The 21,048-nt window shown below is 43.6% G+C and overlaps 1 protein-coding gene across 1 annotated transcript in view; it reads left to right on the top strand.

Annotated features, from left to right (window-relative positions):
* Nucleotides 1–21,048, top strand: part of ATP10D (ATPase phospholipid transporting 10D (putative)) — a gene marked incomplete at its 3' end in the record, with an annotated part of 176,005 nt that overhangs the window by 98,696 nt on the left and 56,261 nt on the right. The window contains exons 5-11 of the mRNA XM_082252624.1: nt 4,390–4,475; nt 7,661–7,773; nt 9,591–9,722; nt 11,770–11,897; nt 17,550–17,802; nt 19,206–19,441; nt 20,727–20,912. Of these exons, the coding sequence (XP_082108750.1) occupies nt 4,390–4,475; nt 7,661–7,773; nt 9,591–9,722; nt 11,770–11,897; nt 17,550–17,802; nt 19,206–19,441; nt 20,727–20,912 (1,134 nt within the window). The remainder of the gene's footprint in view (nt 1–4,389; nt 4,476–7,660; nt 7,774–9,590; nt 9,723–11,769; nt 11,898–17,549; nt 17,803–19,205; nt 19,442–20,726; nt 20,913–21,048) is intronic.

Raw genomic sequence — 21,048 nt, 5'->3', positions numbered from 1 at the left:
ATGTTGCGCTGTGTCTCAAAAGTGAATCGTGCGTAGAAGTGTCACCACTCAAGCTATTAAACCCAATATCGGGTGTAAACAGTTTGCATAACCCAGTAAGTAACACCACTATTTTAATCTGCAAGAAACATAACCTCAAAAAATACATGAACAATCGGTGACTTCACCACCACTACTGATATAAATCAAAAATATTCCAAATCAGAAAAGATTGTTGCATTCAGGAGCGTTCCAAAAGCACTCCACAGATGCAAACTGTGTTTCCTCCACTTGTGATGAATAGCAATGCCATCAGTGAATTTCACCACCACTACATACAGCACAGCCTCTTACCAATTGAGTAGACCCCAAGTTATAGGTAGTCTAAAACATGTTTGAATCAGGGATCATCTACCCACGGATCTGAAACCATCAATGAGAATCACAGCAGCAGGATACTCCAAAGGTATTTGAGAACCACTGGTCACATTAGCATGGATTTACTACCAGCACTCCGCCTCCATCATGCATGTGATTCCATGAAACATGAGGAGTGGTGACATGTATATGCATGATTCACTTTTAAGACACAGTGCAACTTTTTTTTTTTTTTTTTTTTGCTTTTTACTTATGTTATGCACTAGTATTGCAGTTGTGGAAGACTTTCATTTGTGCTTTATTGGTTTAGGACCTTGCACATCGCAGCTTAAAAAAAGCTCAGTACAGTGTTTTTAGATCAGTGTACTGATCTAAAATGCAGCCCATTATTCACAATGTACGCACAGGCACGTAAATAAGCGATGTGAATTTTTGAGTAAAAAGAAAAAACAAAATTGGTGTTGCCAGTCAGTATTTTGTGCCAGTATGTGCAAATATTCCCATATGAGCATAAATCCTAATGAATTTTCCCTAGCAATGTATTGTGTGTGCGACCGTGGAAATATGTGCAAAACAAACACCTGAAAAAAATGACGATTAAACATCAATATCGTGTGCAAGAGGCCTTAGAAGCACCAAGCACGTTTTTTTTTATAGTACAGTATATACAGTTACATTAGTCCACCCTGGAACAATGTAACTATGGATAATATAACCATACTTGTAATAATTCTGCAGCATATAGTTTTTAAAGGGGAGGAAAAAAAAATGTAATTTAGGGCTCATTCACATGGGTGACTGAAGCTGTGTGCAGGGAGCCTATGTTAGTCAGGGGAGACTCACCCACATGTTCGAGTTTGACATATGCTTGCAGGGACAGGTGCCTGGTCCCAAACTAACAATGAGGGACATTTATCAAAACTGGAGCAGACAGAATTTGAAATAGCTGTGCATGGCAACCTGTGAGGGTCTGTCTTTAATTTTCAGTCTGCATTTGGGACCTGGCTCCCCTCCATGGAGGCATGTCCAACAAGCTACAATAGACAAAAAAAGGGGCTAATTATATTCCAATAAAACTGACCAGTGTCTGAACCACTTTCGTGGTGTCCTGCTGTAAACCAAAACAACCAAAGACAAAAGAGAAAAGTTGATCTGGGGATAGAAACTAAACCCAGGAAACCAATCGGTTAATTAGCTACTTTCTACACCGGGAAACAATGGTGAGCAGCAGCCCAAAATCGGGAATGGAGCGTTGCCGTGCACAAAGGAACCACTTCATTGAACCATAAGGGATTGCCAGAGGAAGTTGGCCCTTTACTGAGAGGAGGTCAGTGCATGTTACTGGATGGTCAGCAGGCGCCAGGAGCGGCTTGTGCTCCCAATAGCTGCTTTGTTTGTTTGGACTATATATATGCCGGAACCCGGAGGAGAGTCGGGCTCAAGCAGCAGCGGGACGGTCAATGAAAAGAGCATGCTGGTAGAGACTGACACCTTCACTTTCACGAACCTTCACAGCAGAAGCGGTCGATAATCAAAAATTCTCCATCTTCATAAGAGTCACGGTCTTTGCAAGAAGGTTGGAATAAGGAACCCCGAAGTTTACCTCTTCTAATGGAGGATTTTTGACAATCGGTCATTCCTGATCACAGGACTTTTACATCAAAGGGGGTAAGCCAACCTACATCCATCCGTGTATCTTATGTAATTATCCTATGTCATGATATGAGTCGATAGTTCACAAATCTTAAGGACACCATCTATTTATTTTTTCACTTCATTATTTACATTTTTGAGTGGACCATACCCCGTTTTTTTTTTGGTACCATTCTTGGGACTTATCAGTCATATGACAGCTTGTTTCGATTTATGGACTTGCAGGGACCCAATATCTGCTGATCCAGACCTACTATTTGTGGCATGTGTTTTATGTTTCTTATGGCTATTCATATTGATTATCTATCATTATTTTTCAATAAACACATTTTAATTCACTACCAGTAAGTCCTTGTCTAATTAAACGCTTGGTTGCCTGGATTTAGTTTCTATCCCCAGATCAACTTTTCTCTTTTTGTCTGTCAAACTGGATGCCTGCTCACAGCTCCACACTGCTCCAGATACAAAAACTGCTCTTACAAAAGCTTTTTGGGCCTCTGCCCCAGTGTGAATGTAATCCTTAGATGCTGTTTTTTCTTGCACTCCATTCTTATTTTTTATTCATTAGGACTTGCACTCTAAAATGAGTTTTGGACTGTGCTGTGTCCAAGAAGTATCACTGCACCTGACACAATACAGATTATTGTTGGTACAAATTCTGTTGCAACTATTTAACTGTCCAACAGTGATTGGGTGACAACAAATGTAAAATGCAGGAAAAAATAGTACAGGCATACCCTGTTTTACGTACACTCACTTTACACTTGCGAGGTACGGACACAGCTTGGTCAGCTTGGCATGACGCTGCTCCCGGTTTTTAACATTGGCGTCTATGGGAAATATTGGTCAGCTTGACATGGCACTGCTCCCGAACCATAAGTGACAGGGACACTAAACTTACAGAGAGGGGACCCAGGACTACAACATATCATATTTTTTGGCTGGTCAGCTTGCCTAGTTAATCTACCATGTCATAGTTCTGGGTCCCCTCTCCATGCTCCCCAAGTTTGGTGTCTCTGTCACTTATGGTTCGGAAGCAAGCTGACCAATATTTCCTATAGAGCTACTGTATTTACATTTTCGTTTTACATACATGCTCTGGTCCCATTGTGCACTTAAAAGTGGGGTATGTCTGTAAAGAGAATCCCTCCTGCCGAGCAACTGTCTGGGGGGGGGCAGTGATTATTGCTCTGACTATAGCAGCCGCTAGCGATAATAGCAAGTGAATCAGGCAGGTCGGTTGTACCCATGTTGATCAGCCTGTGCCCATACACGGTTCGAATCTCTGACCGTTCAGCAGGAACAGGCCGAGATTTGAACCGTTTATGGCTGGCCTAGGTTTAAACTGCAGCAAGGACACAGCAAGTGCAGGCCAGTTTGGTTCTTGGTTCTTTGGAGCAATAAAATCAATAAGTGAGCAACTGCTGTCCAGGGAACACTGCAACTACGCAAAAGTCAAAGATCACTCAATTTCCATAAAGGTGAATGGTAGGGGCAACCAGCTACAAAATGAAGACCCGCCCCACCCTGAAATTGGGCAGCGAAGGATCAGCAGTACACTGATGAAGTCATCACTCTGCTCCTTCCTCCTGCACGGTAGCTTTCAATGTTAAATGGACAGCATTGTTTGTGTTTTTTTTTTTTACAGCAGAGCCAGACTGGCCTGTAATGCTATCTTTCCCTCTGTCAGTATGATTACTGCTGTGCAGGGAGTTATAGGGAGATGATCTCCATATATTTATGCATAATACATGTATTCATTTTAATGAATCCAGTGAATTTTTATATATATATAATTGGTCTTTACTCTGATTTCTATGCGATCACTCCGGAGAGCTCCTTTATAAGGCGTGTCTGTTTTCCGTGGCCTATTTTTTTTTTTTGGCTTGATTAGTCACCAGGCAGGTTAAATCTTCCAAGACAGGTTTGAATCTGATGGTGACTGTGATTCCCTGAGCTTTGTACAGGAACACTATATCCAGGTTCTCTGCATTCAGAGACTAAAGGGCTTACAGGGTGGGTATTTTTAAGAATGCCTCTCATGCATTACAAACACCTAAGTAAAATGGGTTCTCAGATTGCCTACAAAGCACAGGCTTCTTTGACTGGTGCCGTACAGATACACCTTAGGGCAAGGCCACATCCCCTGAGCACTATGATGTTTCCTGTATGCATTTCAGGGCTACATTTCACGTTAGACTGGAATTTGTATTTACCCTCCACTCAAAACTAAAAGAAATCTGTTTGATTGTTTTAAAGATCAAAATCGTGTGCCATTTACTTTTACATAAACTAAATGTACAGTAAGAAAAAAAAAATGCTGTTTTTCATGTGAAAAAAAATAACTGGATCCCCTTTATTTTATTTTTTTGTTTTAAGGATTGTGAGTTTGAGCCTGAAAAATTTTCAAGCAGAATACAGTGTGAAATGCCCAACAGTGACATTGGCAGATTCAAGGGATTCCTGTAAGTACTTGCACTGTATAGATTTACTGTATGTCAAGAAGGGTCAATTTAATTAAAGTGATACTAATGGAAAAAAAAAGACATCATATTTACCTGCTCTGTGCAATGGTTTTGCACATAGCAGCTCCGATCCATCCTCCTCCTTCTCAGGTGCCCTGCTGGTACTCGGGCCTCCGCCCCCCCCCCCCCTGCTGAATGACCACTTGCTATGGGGGCACTTGTGCCTGCTCGCTTCCGAGCCTGAGCATTGTGTGTCCATAGAAACACAGAACAGAGCTCAGCCCTGCCCCCTGCTCCCCCCTCATTGGCTGTGATGGACAGCAGCAGGAGCAAGTGGCCACCACTGCTGTGTCTGAGCCACCGCAGAGGGAGAGAGCCGGGAGAGCAGCTGCTATCATGCACATCACCACATTATTTTCATGCAACCTAGATAAGGGTCTATATTGACTATTGCAGCTTACCTCCGCTGTTCAGCAGTTTATGTAGCTGTGATGAGGAGTGGAGGCGCTATTCTCCAAATCATTCCAGTACAGGGAGAAGCGGGCTGTGATGTGAATGCAATGTAAATGGTCAGTTTAACAAGGTGTGATGTAAGCACCAGACTGTTTGTTTTTGCTAATTATTTCGCTCATCACCTCCAGAACTGTTGATAGCAGGGAGAGAGGAGAGGAACAACTGCGATGTGATGAAAGTCGATGAATGAGTTCCTCTGCTGTTACTGACTGCCTCTATAAATGTTGCCACTGGAGGTTTTATATATAATGCTGCTCAAAAAAATAAAAGGAACATGTTTTAATCGGAGTATAGCATCGAGGCAAATAAACACTTCTGGGATATTGATCTAATCAGTTAAGTAGCAGAGGGGGTTGTTAATCAGTTTCGGTTGCTTTGGTGTTAATGATATTAACGGGCACTAGATGGGCAACAATGAGACGACCTCCAAAACATGAATGATTTTTACAGGTGGGGGCCATTGACAATTTTTTTTTGTTCCCTACTCATCTTTTCTGACTCTTTCACTGGTTTTGCATTTTGGCTAGGGTCAGTGTCACTATTGGTAGCATGAGGCGATACCTGGACCCTATAGAGGTTGCACAGGCAGTCTCCACTCCTCCAGGATGGCACATCAATATGTGCCATTGCCAGAAGGTTTGCTGTATCTCCCAGCACAGTCTCAAGAGCATGGAGGAGATTCCAGGAGACAGGCAGTTATTCTAGGAGAGCTGGACAGGGCTGTAGAAGGTCCTTAACCCATCAGCAATACCGGTATCTGCTCCTTTGTGCAAGGAGGAACAGGATGAGCACTGCCAGAGCCCTACAAAATGTTCTACAGAAGGCCATTGGTGTGAATGTCTCTGACCAAACAATCAGAAACCGACTTCATGAGGGTGGCCTTAGGGCCTGACGTCCTCTAGTGGACCCTGTGCTCGCTGCCTGGCACTGTGGAGTTCGATTTGGCATTTTCCATTGAACACTAGAATTTGCAGGTCCGCCACTGGCACCCTGTGCTTTTCACAGATGAGAACAGATTCACCCTGAGCACATGTAACAGACATAAAGGGTCTGGAGAAGCCATGGAGAATGTTATGCTGCCTGTAACATCGTTCAGCATGACCGGTTTTGTGGTGGGTCAGTGATGGTCTGGAGAGGCATATCCATGGAGGGATGTACAGACCTCTACAGGCTAGACAATGGCACCCTGACTGCCATTGGGTATTGGGATGAAATCCTTGGACCCATTGTCAGACCCTACGCTGGTGCAGTGGGTCCTGGGTTCCTCCTGGTGCACGACAATGCCCGGACTCATGTGGCGAGAGTATGCGGCCAGTTCCTGGAGGATGAAGGCATTGATACCATTAAATGGCCCCCACACTCGCCTGACCTAAATCCAAAAGAAAACCTCTGGGACATTAGGTTTAAGTCCATCCGACGCCACCAGGGTTGCACTTCAGTCTGATAAGGAGATCAGTGATGCCCTGGTCCAGATCTGGGAGGAAATACCCCAGGACACCATCGGTTTCATTAGGAGCATCCATACAAGCACATGGGGGCTATACAAACTTCTGAGTACCATTTTGAGTTGCTGCAATTAAATTTCAGCAAAATGGACTATCCTGCTGCATCATCTTTTTTTTACTTTGATTTTCGGGGTGTCTTTGTATACAGCCCTCTGTAGGTTGATCATTTTAATTTCCATCAAACGATGTGACTTTCTTTCCTTCTTAACCCATTACCCAGTCCATATCAGTATAGATATCCAGCATGATATTTTTCCCCATTGAGATCTGATGTGTTTTCAAAGTGTTCTTTCATTTCTTTGAGCAGTGTATGATCCTGCAAGAATTGTTCACTGCTGTGTATGCCATCACCTTCTCTCCTCAGAGAAAAGTACTTTTGTTAATGTGCTCTCCGGTGAGAGCTTTACGTGTGATGAATAGCCTCAATGTGTAAAGGTACACTAGATCGTGGCTTATTAAATGCAAACCTTTATATTAAAAGTTGAACTTCTGCCTTACCTTTAATCTTACATTGTCATACAGGCTTCTCCTGTGCTGAAATAGTTTATACTCTGATTTCACTGCACACTGTAAGCTTCTCACAATGTGCTTTAGAAGCTGCCACAAGTCCGAGCCCTATTCATTTCTTGGCTGGAGGATATGTCCCTCCTTGCCTACTCGCTATCTTCTCCAGTGCTGTAAACTGATCTGGGCATGCGCAGCTCAGCTTTCAGTGCTCGCTCAGTCTCTGCCACAATGCTGGCCACCTCTGCATGCCCACAAGTAAGGTCATTCCCTGCTGGCCAATGAAGAGGCTGGAAGACCAGCATTTGGAGGAAGATGCTGGCACTGGACTGTTGGAAGGTGATTATTTAACCTTTTAGTTCTGCTTTAAAGCATATCTATCCTTAAAGCAATAAATGTATTCTATTGCAACAAATGAGGCCTTCATGTGGTGGCTTTGTTGGCTTTCTTTTTTTCATGCTATTTTTTTTCGTCTCACAAGATTTTAGGCAGAGTTTTTTTTTTTGTTTTTTTGTTTTTTTGCTTATCAAGCAAATATAAAAAAATAGATTTATTGGTATAAACAGACAGAAATAAATGGAAAATTAAATGTTTGTTTGCATACCCTTCAAAAATTTCTATTAAGTAAATGTACTTTAAATTGTTTTTTTTTTTTCCTGCTAGTGAAAGGTCATATCCAGAAAAGGAGAAAATTGGACTAAATAAAGAAAACATGTTACTGCGAGGATGCGTTGTGAGGAATACAGAAAGTGTCATTGGTATTGTAGTATATGCAGGTTTGTACCCTTACACATTATTTTCTTGTTCTGACAAATCTGTGTGGCATGTGGCCATGTTTCTTTTAGAGTCCATGGGATCAGCTGGAATTCTATGTAGGTTATATTGCTGGGTAAATGAAAGCCAACGTGCTTAGTGGATGGCCTATACAGAATAACATCCTATCGCAAATCCTTCCTTCCAGCATACCCACTTTGTATTTATGTATAGTACACGGTCTACATGGTTACCTGCTCAATTTTACATCTAGTACTCAGAGGGGTTGATTTACTAAAAGCGGAGAGTGCAAAATCTGATGCAGCTGTGCATGGTAGCCAATCGGCTTCCAACTTTAACTTGTTCAATTAGGGCTCTTTCACACGGGCGTTCCGATCAGATCCGCCTGTCAGTTTTTTAGGCGGATCTGATCAGATGCCCATTCAGCCCTATGGAGCAGTGGATGTCGGCGGTAACATGTCGGCGATCCTGTCCGTGAAATCCGGACGGATGGAAACCCTATTTTCCATCCGTCCTGGGCATTGGATCGGATGGGATCGGATGAGAGCGGACAGGCGGTCCGCTCTCATCATATTCCCCATAGAGAGCAGCGGGGCTCTGACACCTCCCTCTCCGCACACAGTGCGGAGACGGAGCTGTCATCCTCCGGCTCAGCAGGGATCGGCGGATCGATCCCCGCTGAGCAGAGCACGGTCCGTAACGGAATGCGGACCGTGTGAAAGGGGCCTTAAGGTTTAAAAAAAAGAAACTGAAGCGGATTGCTTTCTTTTTCATAGCTGCAGCATATTTTGCACCCTCCGGTCTTAATAAGTTAACCCCAATGACTTTTGCACAGATTACAAGTGTTGACCAAATTGAAAGCTTTGGAGGGAATATACAGATAAATATTTTTGTGTGTTTTTTTTTTTTTTTCTTTTGTACTGTGTGATATTGGTTGGTAATGATGAGCTTTGGTTTGGGGTTGAGTTTCATCTGAACCTAGAAGTTGCTGGGCCAATAAAATTCCCCACCCACACAGCTAACGTACATAAAGAGGCGGGTGTGCTTGTCACATTAACTTAAAGTGATTGTAAAGTGTCTTTTACTTACCTGCCCCGTGCAGTGGTTTTGCACAGGGCAGCCTGGATTCTCGTCTTGGGTCTCTCTTTGTTTCTCCTGGCCCCTCCCTCCTGTTAAGTGTCCCCACACCAAACCGCTTGCTTTGGGGGCACCCAAGCCAAGTTGCAACTCTGTGTGTTCATTCAGACATGGAGCTGCGGTTTGGCCCGCCCCCTCTCTCCAATGTTGCAACTGCTGTGTGTCAGCCATTCCGGAGGGACAGTCCCGGACGGCCGAGGGACTTGTGGACATCGCTGGACAGAGATGGGGTTCCGGTAAGTTTTAGGGGGTGCTGGGGAGGCTGCTGCAACCAGAAGGCTTTTGATCTTAATGCATAGAATGCATTAAGATAAAAAAAACCTTCTGACTTTACAACCACTTTATTAATATGTGTTAGTGGCCATATTAGGTAAGTGATGTCATGGGCATCCCTGCCCTCTTGTATGCATGCAGCTGCAGGGTGGGGAATCACCTGCCCACAGCTCATTGGCCCACCAATAACAGCCAACATCTGAATTTAAATCCAACCCAAGCTCATCCCTACTCCGGTCCGGAGAATAAGAGCTAAGTGACACTGTTGAAGGTGTATACATTAAAGGGAGAGTGAATAAGTATTGGTATTTTTGGGTTCTCTGTGAAATTTGCATACCTTTTTTTGAATTGAGTAAGATGCATGAAAAATAAGTTTTTTGTTTTTTTTTTTTTTGTTGTTTTGTATAAGGACATGAAACTAAAACCATGCTAAATAACAGCGGACCAAGATACAAGCGCAGTAGGCTGGAGAGACAGCTTAACTCGGATATACTGTGGTGTGTTCTCCTTCTGCTGACAATGTGCCTGGTTGGAGCAATCGGTGAGTTTAAACCGATGGAACAGAATTATGAAATCTTCAGACATTTTTTTTAACCTCAATCTAAAGCTGAACTTCAGGATAAGCAAACCATGTCTAATTACAAAAGTCAAGTGTATTTTTAAATAAATCTTGGTGTGATTTGACTGTCTCTATACAGGAGCTTCCTATAGTAAAGACCAGTCACTGCTGCTCTTTTTCCTTAAGCAGGGTGACTGGTCTGGTCTCCGCCCCCTCCTGTAGCTTTTTGCGGGCAACCTGTAATGGGTGAGGCTTGCTATCCTGCTCTCTGCACAGGGTATTTGCAGTACAGTCACAATATTGCTGCTATTTTTAGGTAACATTTTGCATTTGCAAGGGCCAGAAAAATGGATTCATATCTTTTGTGGTTTATGAGGAATACAGTTAAACAAATATTTTAGTAATAAGCACATTCCATAGTGTGATTACTAGAAATGCAAGGTGTGTCTGCTCTATTTTAATTTCCTATAAAACCTGATTGTGAATAACTCATCTGCCACGGAGCTGGTAAAATAAGGAATGTCTTTCTGTCCTCTACAAGGCTTAACATGTTGTTAACAGAAAAAATGTGCAAGAGCGATCTCGTTCCCTTTCCTATTTATCATACGTAGTCAGAGCAAAGTGTTACCATTATTATCCAATCCGTTTGTTTAGTGGAATGGACAGAAAGTGAAAAAGAGGCCAGTTAGTCTATTCTGTCCGATTAAAAGAATGTTTATTATTTTTCATATTCAAAGTTGAACTCCAGGCAGATATGGTAAAATCAACATTTGATAATTCAGTTCTGTATTTAAAAATGAATTAAACATATTTTACATTGTATTCAAGTACCTGGAATTTGTCTGAATGCTACTCTTTGTAACTCTCTGAAAAGTAAGGCTCATCCTGGGGGAAGCAATCTGGTTTCACGGCATTGGCCATTGCTGTCAGTTTTCTACCTGGAGATATTTACTGGAGGAGAGAGCAAGGTGGTTACCTTCTCTGTTTTCATCTATGTGCTGCTCCTTTATTGTCCAATCACAACCTGTGGGCGTGCCTGTATTGCTTAGCTGCAGAGAAAAAAAATGGGTGTCACCAGCCTAGCTTCACTTTATGGCAGAGGTACCTGGATCACAAGAGTGACCAAACAGAACATTTGTAAGTAGTTTGGGGTCTTATCTGATCTCTGTTTATATTTGAGTCTTTTTTTTAACACTAATTATTTCAGCAGAAACATGCTGATAGGAGAGGAGAGCAGAGTAAACCGAGACATGGCCCAATTATTCTGCTGCTACTCTTCCACTGTCCAGTCTGGGGTTGGAGAGTGTATTCCGCTGTATTTCTATCTGTAAGTGGTGTCATCCACCTGGCTTTGCTGTTTGATAGTAAGGCCTCATGCACACTGGTTTCTTGTAACATTGTTTACCCTGACAGGAGAAAATCCAGCGTTCTAAAAAGAATTTAGCAGAGTTTAACAGAGTTTGGGAGTTTATTTAATTGGCCAGAATTTGAATCTAATTCTGGCCATTGAAACCAATAAACGCTGAAGTGCTAAACGTGCCTAGAGTTTATGCGCATTATGAGCGTTCAGTGTTTTTTGTGGTCGGAAGAACTTCTCTTGAACGCAATTTTAGGGTGTTCAGACAACAGCCCATAAACTGCTAAAAACATCCATATGTGCATTGACACATAGGATAACATAGAAGGGAGTTTGAGGATAACATAGAAGGGAGTTTAAGGGCTGTTAAACGCCCAAACTCACAAAAACGTGAGTACACAGCAGCAGCGTGTATGAGGCCTGATGGGTATAATTTTTTTCAGGGGTGTTTCTGGCTGTTTGCCTGGAGTTCAGCATTAAATACTGTATTGAAATATATTTTACAGTTATTTTCTTCCTGATTTAGTTTACTCAACAATCCCAGTCAGTGAAAGGACATTCTGTTAAGGTCATAATGTTATTTATATTGGGCAGGTAGAATTTCTAGTTCAGATGCATGTCCTACCTTTTCTCAAACATTCTGATTTGACGCTGTTTACTTCCAAATTAAAGGGCATGGGACCTGGCTGATGCAATTTCCTGAACCCCCAATTTTCAGCGTTCCTGAACCGAACGGAGAGCACACCCCTCCAGCATTGGCTGCCTTTTACATGTTTTGGACAATGATAATCCTTCTGCAGGTACATTTTTATGATGATGATTTAGTGAATATACAGTATAGGTTTTCCAGCTGTATATACAATTTATGGAGCTGAAACAATGTCTTCCTTGTACACAGTGAAACATTTTCAGAGCCAGATATGCTACATGCCTACCTCCTGCCAGGAAAAATAAAAAAAACAGGTAATGCTGGGAGTATCAGATAATGACCTCCTTTATGAGTTATTGTATTCAAGCCAAAATGTTGGCCTTCTGGTAAGCTGAAAGAAAGAGATATTTCTCTTTCGTTCATTGACGGAAACAGCTCCTGATTCTTCTTAACCATTGAGTTATACTGCCTCCTACAGGAGCAGGACACTAGGCAGGAAAAAGCTTGACTAGGAGTAAGAACCTAGTTCCTTGCTGGGATCTCTGGTTCTGGCAATTTTTTTTCCTTTTTAAATTGATTTTTTCCTATGTTTGTTTTATTCATGTGAGAATATACTATCAGCTGCCGGACTGGGTGATGGACTGGATAATCTAGATCCAGAGATCCCCACAGTCTAGCCAGCGAGTTCACAGGCCTCAGCTCCGCGCTAGGTTGGCCGTGACATAGCCCCACTGGATGGGGGCTGGCCTGCGAGTTAAACGTCTCGTGAGGACACATACAACCTGGCCTTGGCCTGAGTCGCAGTTCTCCTCCTGGCAGATAGCCACCCACATCCTGATGGAGTGGTGGTCTGCCAGGAGCAGTGCCCACCATGTTCCTGGTATGGTAAGTGGCTGTCCTCCCCTCTACCCCTGGAGGGTTTTTGGGGTGGACGTGGGCCCCTCCCTGGGACGGTGGGACCCCCGAGTTCCCCCCTCCCCAGCCCTCTAAAAATTTGGTGGTCACTGTGGGTCTTCAGGCCCCCCTCCTCCCTGGGTGAGGTTATGAGCTGTCTTTTGCCACATGCTCTTAAGGGGGGCTTTTTGGAGTTGCTGCTGACAGCGTTTTTCCTGGTGCACAACGGAGGGTATAGCAGGGTTCCCCTGCTACCCTGGGGATCATTGACTAGGGCAGGAATGTTCTCGGGGCTCCCTGCTGCAGTTGTTGGGCTGGGAGAGAGGATGGTTTGGCATCCGCGGGTCCACATCTCACATTGCCAGATTTGGCCCAAAATTTAGGCCGTGGCTTTGCGGTCTACTGGTCTGGAGCGAAGTGGGACGGCCTTAGCCTCCGTTTGGGCATCTGCAAACCCCCCCCTCCCTCCTGCTGCCCCTGGGTGGTCGGCTCCACTGCGGCTCACCCCCAGGCGACTGGGCATCCATAAAAATTTAGGCCATGTGGCCAAGTTGGCCTCTGTTTTGGGGTAGGGCGGCCCCTGTGAGCCTGGCTGGGATGAGTGCACTTGTGGCTGGAGCTCCACACAAATTGAGGCCGCGCCTTGTGGCCCACTAGCCATGCGGCCAGCTTGGCACCTCCCTTGGAAGGGGTGGCGCTGTGGGGGCAGTTTAATTTTTGATGGCAACCATGCCGTCATTATTGTGGAGGGCAGCTACACCTTTTAGCGCTGTGGGACCATCAGAATACCCTGCCTGCGCATCCGCGTCACGGCGGGCGGCCCCCTTCTAAGGGGGCTATTTCCTATTGTGCGGGCCTGTTTGGAGGGGCTTGGAGGGCAACCCCCTTGTTTTTTTGCAGTATTCAGTTAATGGTCCATTCGTGGACTCTGGGTCGGCGTCCCCCTTGCGTGATCGCAGTCGGGGGCCCTCCCCTGATTAAGTCCACCAGATCCTGAATCTATTGAGGAGGTGAGTCACCCTTACTGGGCCTGTGTCCACGCACTCTGAATGCTCAGACAGTGAGGATGTTTCCTCTGCTCCTCTAGCCGTGCATGAAAAGGCGCTGGTGGATGTGGAGTGGATGGAGTGTTTCAGAGAGTGACATTTTAAACATGGCAGAGATGCTGCGTCTGAGGCGCCGGTCAGTTTTGGCACCACAGGTCCTCCACTGTGATGGGGGTGTTCCTCTTTCCCGCTTACTTTAACAACATTATCACTCAACAGTGGGTTTGTCCAAAACGCACTCTTGTGGTCCCTAAGCATTTTGCTATGCGGTATCCTTATAAGGATTCCCTGCGTTGAAAAGTGGACAGTCTCACCTATAGTGGACTTGCCGGTTTCCAGGTTAAATAAAGCTACCTTAATTCCGGTTGAGGAGTCCTTGGCCTTTAACTATCCGGTTGATAGGAGAGTAAAGGCTCTGGCCCGCTATGTTTCATTATGGCTTGTTCGGCTTAGGCCGGTATTTACTATTGCCCTGGTGTCGCAACTCTGACAAGTGGGCTAAACTTTTAATGCCGGGACCTGAAGGGGAAACTGCTTCCACCTGCCTTTGCGGAGCTGGTGGATCAGTTGATCCAGGGGCTACAGTTTATCTGTGATGCCTCTTTTGGATGCAGCTCCTTTTGATTTTAGGCTGTCTGTATGAGCAGTGGTCCTTCAGCATCTTTTTTTGGCTGACAATGCTGGCTTGCGGACCAGACTTCTAGAAAGGCCTTATCTGATCTCCCCTTTGTGGGGAGATCAACTGTTTGGAGTTTCCTTGGATGACATCTTTTAAGGGTCTCACAGGGAGGAAGAGTACTCTTTTTTTTTTTTTTTTTTTTTTCCCCAGGCTACCGAGGGCAAGGAGCCCCGTCGTAGACATGAGCCATTCTTCTCGGCTCATAAGAGGCTTTTTTCGTCCCTCAAGGGATAAATGTCCTTCGGGGCCTCCCTCGCAGATTCCAAGAGGACCTGGTCTGGCAAGCCACGAGGGGCTCTTCCAGACCCGCGGACAAGTCTTCCTTTGCATGAAGAGGCGCCCTTACCCGTATCTGGGGTGGGGGGACGTCTTCGCTGATTTTCAGATCCGTGGACCTCTCTGGTACAGGTCAAGTAGGTCCACGAAGTCATGCTATCCGACTACAAGATCGAGTTTCGGTCTTTTCTTCCAGAAAGGTTCTTCAAACCTGAACTTGTTCCCAGATCGCTTACGGGGTCACTTTGGGGCAGTGCAAGACTTGTTAATTCATGTAGTGATTGTCCCGGTTCCGGCTTCGGAATATTTTCAGGGGTTTTACTCAAACCTGTTTACAGTTCCCTGGAAGGAAGGCAAAGTTCGTCCAATTCTGGACATCAAGGCGCTAAACGGCTTTGTGCGGGTACAGAAGTTCCGAATGCTGTCTCTTCGCACAGTAGGGGCGTCCCTACAGCTGGGGGATTTTCTCGCTTCTATTGACATCAAGGATGCCTACCTTCACATTGCAACATGTTGGTCACCAGTGCTTCCTCCCCTTTGCCGTGGGCGAGGAGCATTATCAGTTTATGGCGTTTTACCTTTGGTCTCGCCTCCGTTCCTCAGGTTTTCACAAAGTGTTGGCCCCGTGCTAGCATTTTTGCGTCAGTGGGGGATCGCAGTGATTAGACATTGTGTTGCCTTCCCTATGTCCCAGGCCTAAACATCCTAAGGAAATTGCTCTGAATTCTCTGGATGTGGTTTGGGTCATCAGGGTGTACCTGGCAGCTATGGAGTCTTTTAGGAAGTCAGACTCACTATTTGTACTCACGGTTGGACCTCGAAAAGGGTTGGCTGTTTCTGCTGGGACCATTTCCAGATGGATCAGACAGATAGTGATTCAGGCCTATTCAATTATGGGTCAGGTTCCTCCTTTCCCTGTTAAGGCACACTCTGCTCGGGCGCTTTACTGCCTCCTGGGCCTTCCGTCATCAGGCATCAGTGATGCAGGTTTGTAAGGTGGCCATTTGGTCATCTGTGCACACTTTTATAAAGTGGATGTTTTGGCATCTGCAGATGCTTTTTGCAGGCTGCGGTTTAGGGGACCTGGTCCTCTTTGAGGGTGTATTGTTTTTTCAGGTAAGCTCCAGTTGTTTTAAATTGAGCTCCATGTTACCTGATTGGCTATGGTTAGCCTTGGGACTTTTTTCTGCTGTTTTCCCACCCCTCATGTTTAACACTGCTTTGGAACGTCCCAATGGTTAAGCATAATCAGGAGCTGTCCGTCAGTGAACGAAGGAGAAAATTGGATTTTTGACTTACCGTAAAATTAATTTAATTTCTCTGATGTTCATTGACAGACACAGCACCCACTCCTCTGTAGATTTGGCTTTCTTCTGACACTGCTTGTAACAAAACTGAGTGCCTATAGCTGAGTGTGGGTGTATACCCCCTGGGACTGCCCATAGTCAAGCTTTTTCCTGTCTTATTATCCTACTCCTGTAGGGGGCAGTATAACCCAATTGTTAAGAAGAATCAGGAGCTGTTGTCCATGAAGCTGTGTCCTAATTTTTTTTTTTTTTTTTTTTTACCTTCCTCTGCCCCGGGGCTTTTTAAAACCATGTCAGAATGTAGTGCTTTTTAAAACAACGTTTAATACTGTTCCCTAATCTTTCAAGATTGTCCCATTTATTTGCTCCTAATGCTTAATGGCTCTGGTTGGTTTACTGTCATCATGTAATCTGTGTGATGGTCTTATTTTTTATTTCATGGCCTGAAATTGACCCTTTTTTTGGGCCCCATGCACACTGAGCATTTTAGCCCCAGTGCATGGTTCGCTAGTATTTAGATTTCGGCAGGGGGCTCAAGTGCACCACCCCCAGTCTGCTTTAGGCAACCTGTCAATCTCTAAAAGAGGCTGACTTATGCTGCGGCTGGACAGTGCACCTAGCAATATATGCATTTAGAAAGTATGTGCCCTAAGACAAATGCCTTGAATGCAAGAAGTCTGCTGTCAAGTCATTCATCCCTTTGTGTGCATACTCCGAAGTGCCCTGTCTAGCCAAAGCAACTGTCAGCCTCTCATAGAGTTTGACAGCCTGCCTGCAGCGGGGCTGGACAGAGCACCTGTGCCGTCTTCCCCCCTTCTACTGGGGCTAAACACCCAGTGTGCATGGAGCCCAAGTGTGCAATTCCTAACTGAGCCTGCACGGAGGATGGAATGGCCAATATCAATTTGTCGCAGACACTGACAGAATACTAAAGAGTATCTATAACGTGAATTCCATGATTAGTGCTCTGTGAATCCTTTGTCATAGGTTCACTTTGCATGGAGCACTTTAATTGTATAACAAGTTATTCATACATGTTTTGTTACTTGTATCCAATAACACATAACCCTAAGCCCTCGTTCACACAGGGCCTACATAAGGGTACCCCCATGGAGGGTTGTGTTTACACCTGCGCAGGTAATCACAGCCCTCCATGTGGGTACCCTTATGTAAGCTCCGTGTGAACGAAGCCTAAAACGTATATATATGGTCACTGTGTAGTAAGATATTTTCTTTGCATGATAAAGATTTCACTCTTGCATTTTTTGTTAAAGTAACAGGCTGACTTATAAGTGCTGTTATACAGTACAACTGGAAGTGGTGTTCACAACAACCAATTTTAGTTTTTCGCCTTGCTAGACAGCTGAAATCCAATTGCTATTGGCCACTACTCACTTTGGAATTTTCATAAACCATTTACAGATTCTGATTGGGAACGCCTGTTAGTGATTGGATACAGTGAATTCAGATTTAGCGTCTTGTATCTGTTTCTAGATTTTGCTATGATTACCGTGTAACCAAAACTTTAGGGTTTTATTAGTACTTCAGTTTGCTAGGGGTTTTTTTTTTTTATTGGTAAACTATTTTTTGCTTTTGTTTAGGTGTTGATTCCAATCTCCCTCTATGTCTCCATTGAAATTGTTAAACTGGGGCAAGTCTACTTCATCCAGAACGACCGAGATTTCTACTGTGAAAAGTCTGATTCTTTGATTGAGTGCAGAGCGCTGAACATTTCGGAGGACCTGGGTCAAGTGCAGTACATTTTCTCAGACAAAACTGGCACTCTTACAGAGAACAAGATGGTTTTCCGTAGGTGCAGCATTGCGGGTGTGGAATATTCCCATGAGGCCAATGGTACATCTTTACTGAATATACTATAATGCTCATTGTGAAACTCAGCACAATATAATACTGTGTCCTGTAGGGATCTAGTAGAGGGATAACGTTATTCAGCACACCCAAATGTGTCAGATGGCAGTGCTGCTTCTAGCTGTAAGAGTCGGTTCACACTGAGGCGACACGACTCCTTACTACTTCGGAGGTGACTTGTGCATTACCATGCACCACGACTTCGGAGCGACTTGCAGGGACTTCACATAATGGAAGTCTATGCAAGTCGCTCCGAGGTCACCCCGAAATAGTACAGGACCCTTTTTCTAAGTCGGAGCGACTTGTGTCGCTCCTATTTGAACGGGTCCTGTAGCGATCAATGGACCGCGAGGGAGCGTGACTTGTCAGGCTGAAAAGTCATTTTGACAAGTCGCGCTAGTGTGAACCGGCTCTAAAACAATTCACCCACTGCCCATCATGTAAATATTAGGCTTATTATTTATAGGACAGTTCTGCCTTAATTTTTTTTAAAAGAAGAATTCTGTAAGCGTTACAATATCCGTTTTAACACACGAGGTTAATATTTAGTGCATTTTTATTGCACTGTTATCATAGTCCCTTTACCGCATTACTTTTTTTGCCTAACACATGTCACACAAATGTCAAGCAACATTTTAAACAAACGCTAATCTGTGTACTTGTGTTAATGTGCATTAAACGTTTGTTAAATAGTATTTTGGGAATTTACTTTACGCATCACTACTTCAACCACACAGCAGCATGGGGGGAAAAAATGTCCAGGCTACATTTCTGTATGCTTGCAAGTGCATTTTATTATAGGGTTTATGATTTTATCATGCACAATAATTGCCATGCTCTTATCTTTTGTTTTTGTTTTATGTACTTTACTGTGCTTTGCATTTTGGAGTCATTAAAGTGATCATAATGATCGCCTTGAAAAAACACCCTATTCAGTTTAAAATCAAAATGAAAGGCAAAACAATTGTGTATAAAGAGAAAAAAAAAGTTATTTATGTTTATTTTTTCTAAGTGATCACAATACCTCTGTTCTCAGCTGCAAAAGAGCTGGAGGAGGAGAAGCAGCAGCACACTGAGGTTCCCAGTGAATGACTGTGAAGCAGGGGCATGTCGGGACTGATTATGGGGGGGGGGGAGCAGAAGCAGGCTGAGTTCCCAGCATAGCTTGAGAACTGACTACAGTGTGCTTTCCTGCTTAGTGTGGTCAGTTTTTATTAGGAAAGCAGGGGGACTAGCAGGAACACCAGGAATTTCACACAAAGGAAGCAATACATAGAGAACAAAATACTTTCTCATTCAAGTTTATGGTACAGCAGCCACATATCAGGAATATGAAGTGTTGGCATAATAAACGCTTTAAGTCCATAGTGCTGTCTTTGCATTTAAAGCCAAGCGACTGCAGTCCTATGAAGATCCTGATCTGCATGGTGAAGAATTTGCGGATCCATTCTCCTCCAGAAGTGCAGCTCTCAAGTGCAAGAGTCAAAGCCCCAAATCAGTGAGGAGCATGCCAAGCAACAAGTCCCTAAACAAGCTGTCTGCAAGTGGTTTAGATCTGAGAGGAGAAGGTGATGGAACTGATTCCCTGCCACAACCAAGACATTTTGCATTCAGCAGCCCTATGGTGTGTACATATCAATATTGAGGTTTATAGCCTTGTAATGCTTTTGTAAATCTGTCATTTTTTAACTTTTTGTTTCTTAAGTCAGATCATTTTTATTGCAATAAAGTGTTCTTCGCTCAATAAGTCACAAACACAACTCAACTTGCACCCCTTCCCTTATTCAATAATCTCAAAAAATGATACAATACTTGTGCATACATACAGAGGGTGAGCGGAGACAAATGCAACCATTTAAATATTTGTATCTTCACCTTAGAATGCAATATGCGAATCAAAGTTTGGTAGTTAAGCAACCTCTTGATCATAGAGCTGCTGTATCAGCACATATCCTTTCATCACCTATAACCCCCCATAATATACCCATTAATTATAAGGGGTGGGAATGCATCTCATCAAAGCTGAAATGGTACACAAATATAGAACCAAGGTCCTACCAATTAATGGAGAAAGCTAATCAGATATCACAGATTATTTAGTTAAGACCTGTAGAGAGCCAGCATTTGTTACTCCTAGTGGAACTACACTGTATCTGAGCACCACAAACCCAAACAGTTTAATTCATTTTTAATATTCAAAACAAATTCACCCATCCATCCATGTCTCCATGTTTTATTTTGCTGAGAAATCACCTTGAAAAACACTCCCCTTAGAATTTCTGTTAGTGGCTTTGAGTAAAGGAAGATGGTTCATGTATCATTTACTTTGTGGAATCCATCTGCCCTTATCTCAGGCATACAGACAGGAAGGTGTGCTTAGCTGAGAAAACCTCTCCTCCCCTCCACTCCCCTCCTGAAGACTCCTGGCATGTATGACATTTGCTTAGGCCTGGGAACCAGAAAGTAACTGAAGAAATGTAAAAAAAAAGTTCAAAACAAGTAACTGTGATAAACTTTTCTATCAGTTTATTAATGCTAGCAGCATAAGGATTACATATAGTCAATGTTAATTGAGAGAGTGAAGTTCCTCTTTAGGCTAACAATCTATCAACAATTAATCGGGTTGGTACCAGGCCTGGAGTTTTTAGCCATTTGTTCCATATTTTAGAAAATGTGTTAGAACTATTCCTGTGTTATTACCTTTTAAATAGGAGAGTGTTAACTGATTTCATCCACACATCTTGTTCAATGTTTAATTTTATGTATAATCAATTTTAACTTATTCGTTTAAGTTTGTCTAGCGAAGAGTAACATTCTTATTTTACTATACTGAAGCTTTTCCAATGTTGAGGTTTTGTTAGAAAATCCATTACAAGGCAATAACTGGATTGTTTGCTTTCTGTTACTAGGAGAAAGATGTGGTACCAGATCCTGGACTAGAGAGAAAGTTTTACCAGATCAGCCCTCCATCTCTGTATCTCTCCAGTCATTGTGAAGAGATGACACTTGAAGCCTCGTACATTCTGGACTTCTTCCTTGCTTTAGCCATTTGCAACACTGTGGTGGTGTCATTACCTAATCAGCCCCGGCAGAAGGTACTGTTTGTTCCTGATAATTAATACGTGCATAATGATGTTTACATTCTGATACCAGCCAAAATGTCCTTTTCTTAAATAGTGTGGAAAAGGTTTAGAACATTTTATTATATTTTTAAAGATGTGCCCCCAGTGT

The sequence above is a fragment of the Pelophylax lessonae genome (genome assembly GCF_965119305.1).
Source record: "Pelophylax lessonae genome assembly, chromosome: 1".
Taxonomy (NCBI): domain Eukaryota; kingdom Metazoa; phylum Chordata; class Amphibia; order Anura; family Ranidae; genus Pelophylax; species Pelophylax lessonae.
Note: the sequence above shows the minus strand (reverse complement) of the source record. Positions and strands in the feature narration are given on the sequence as shown.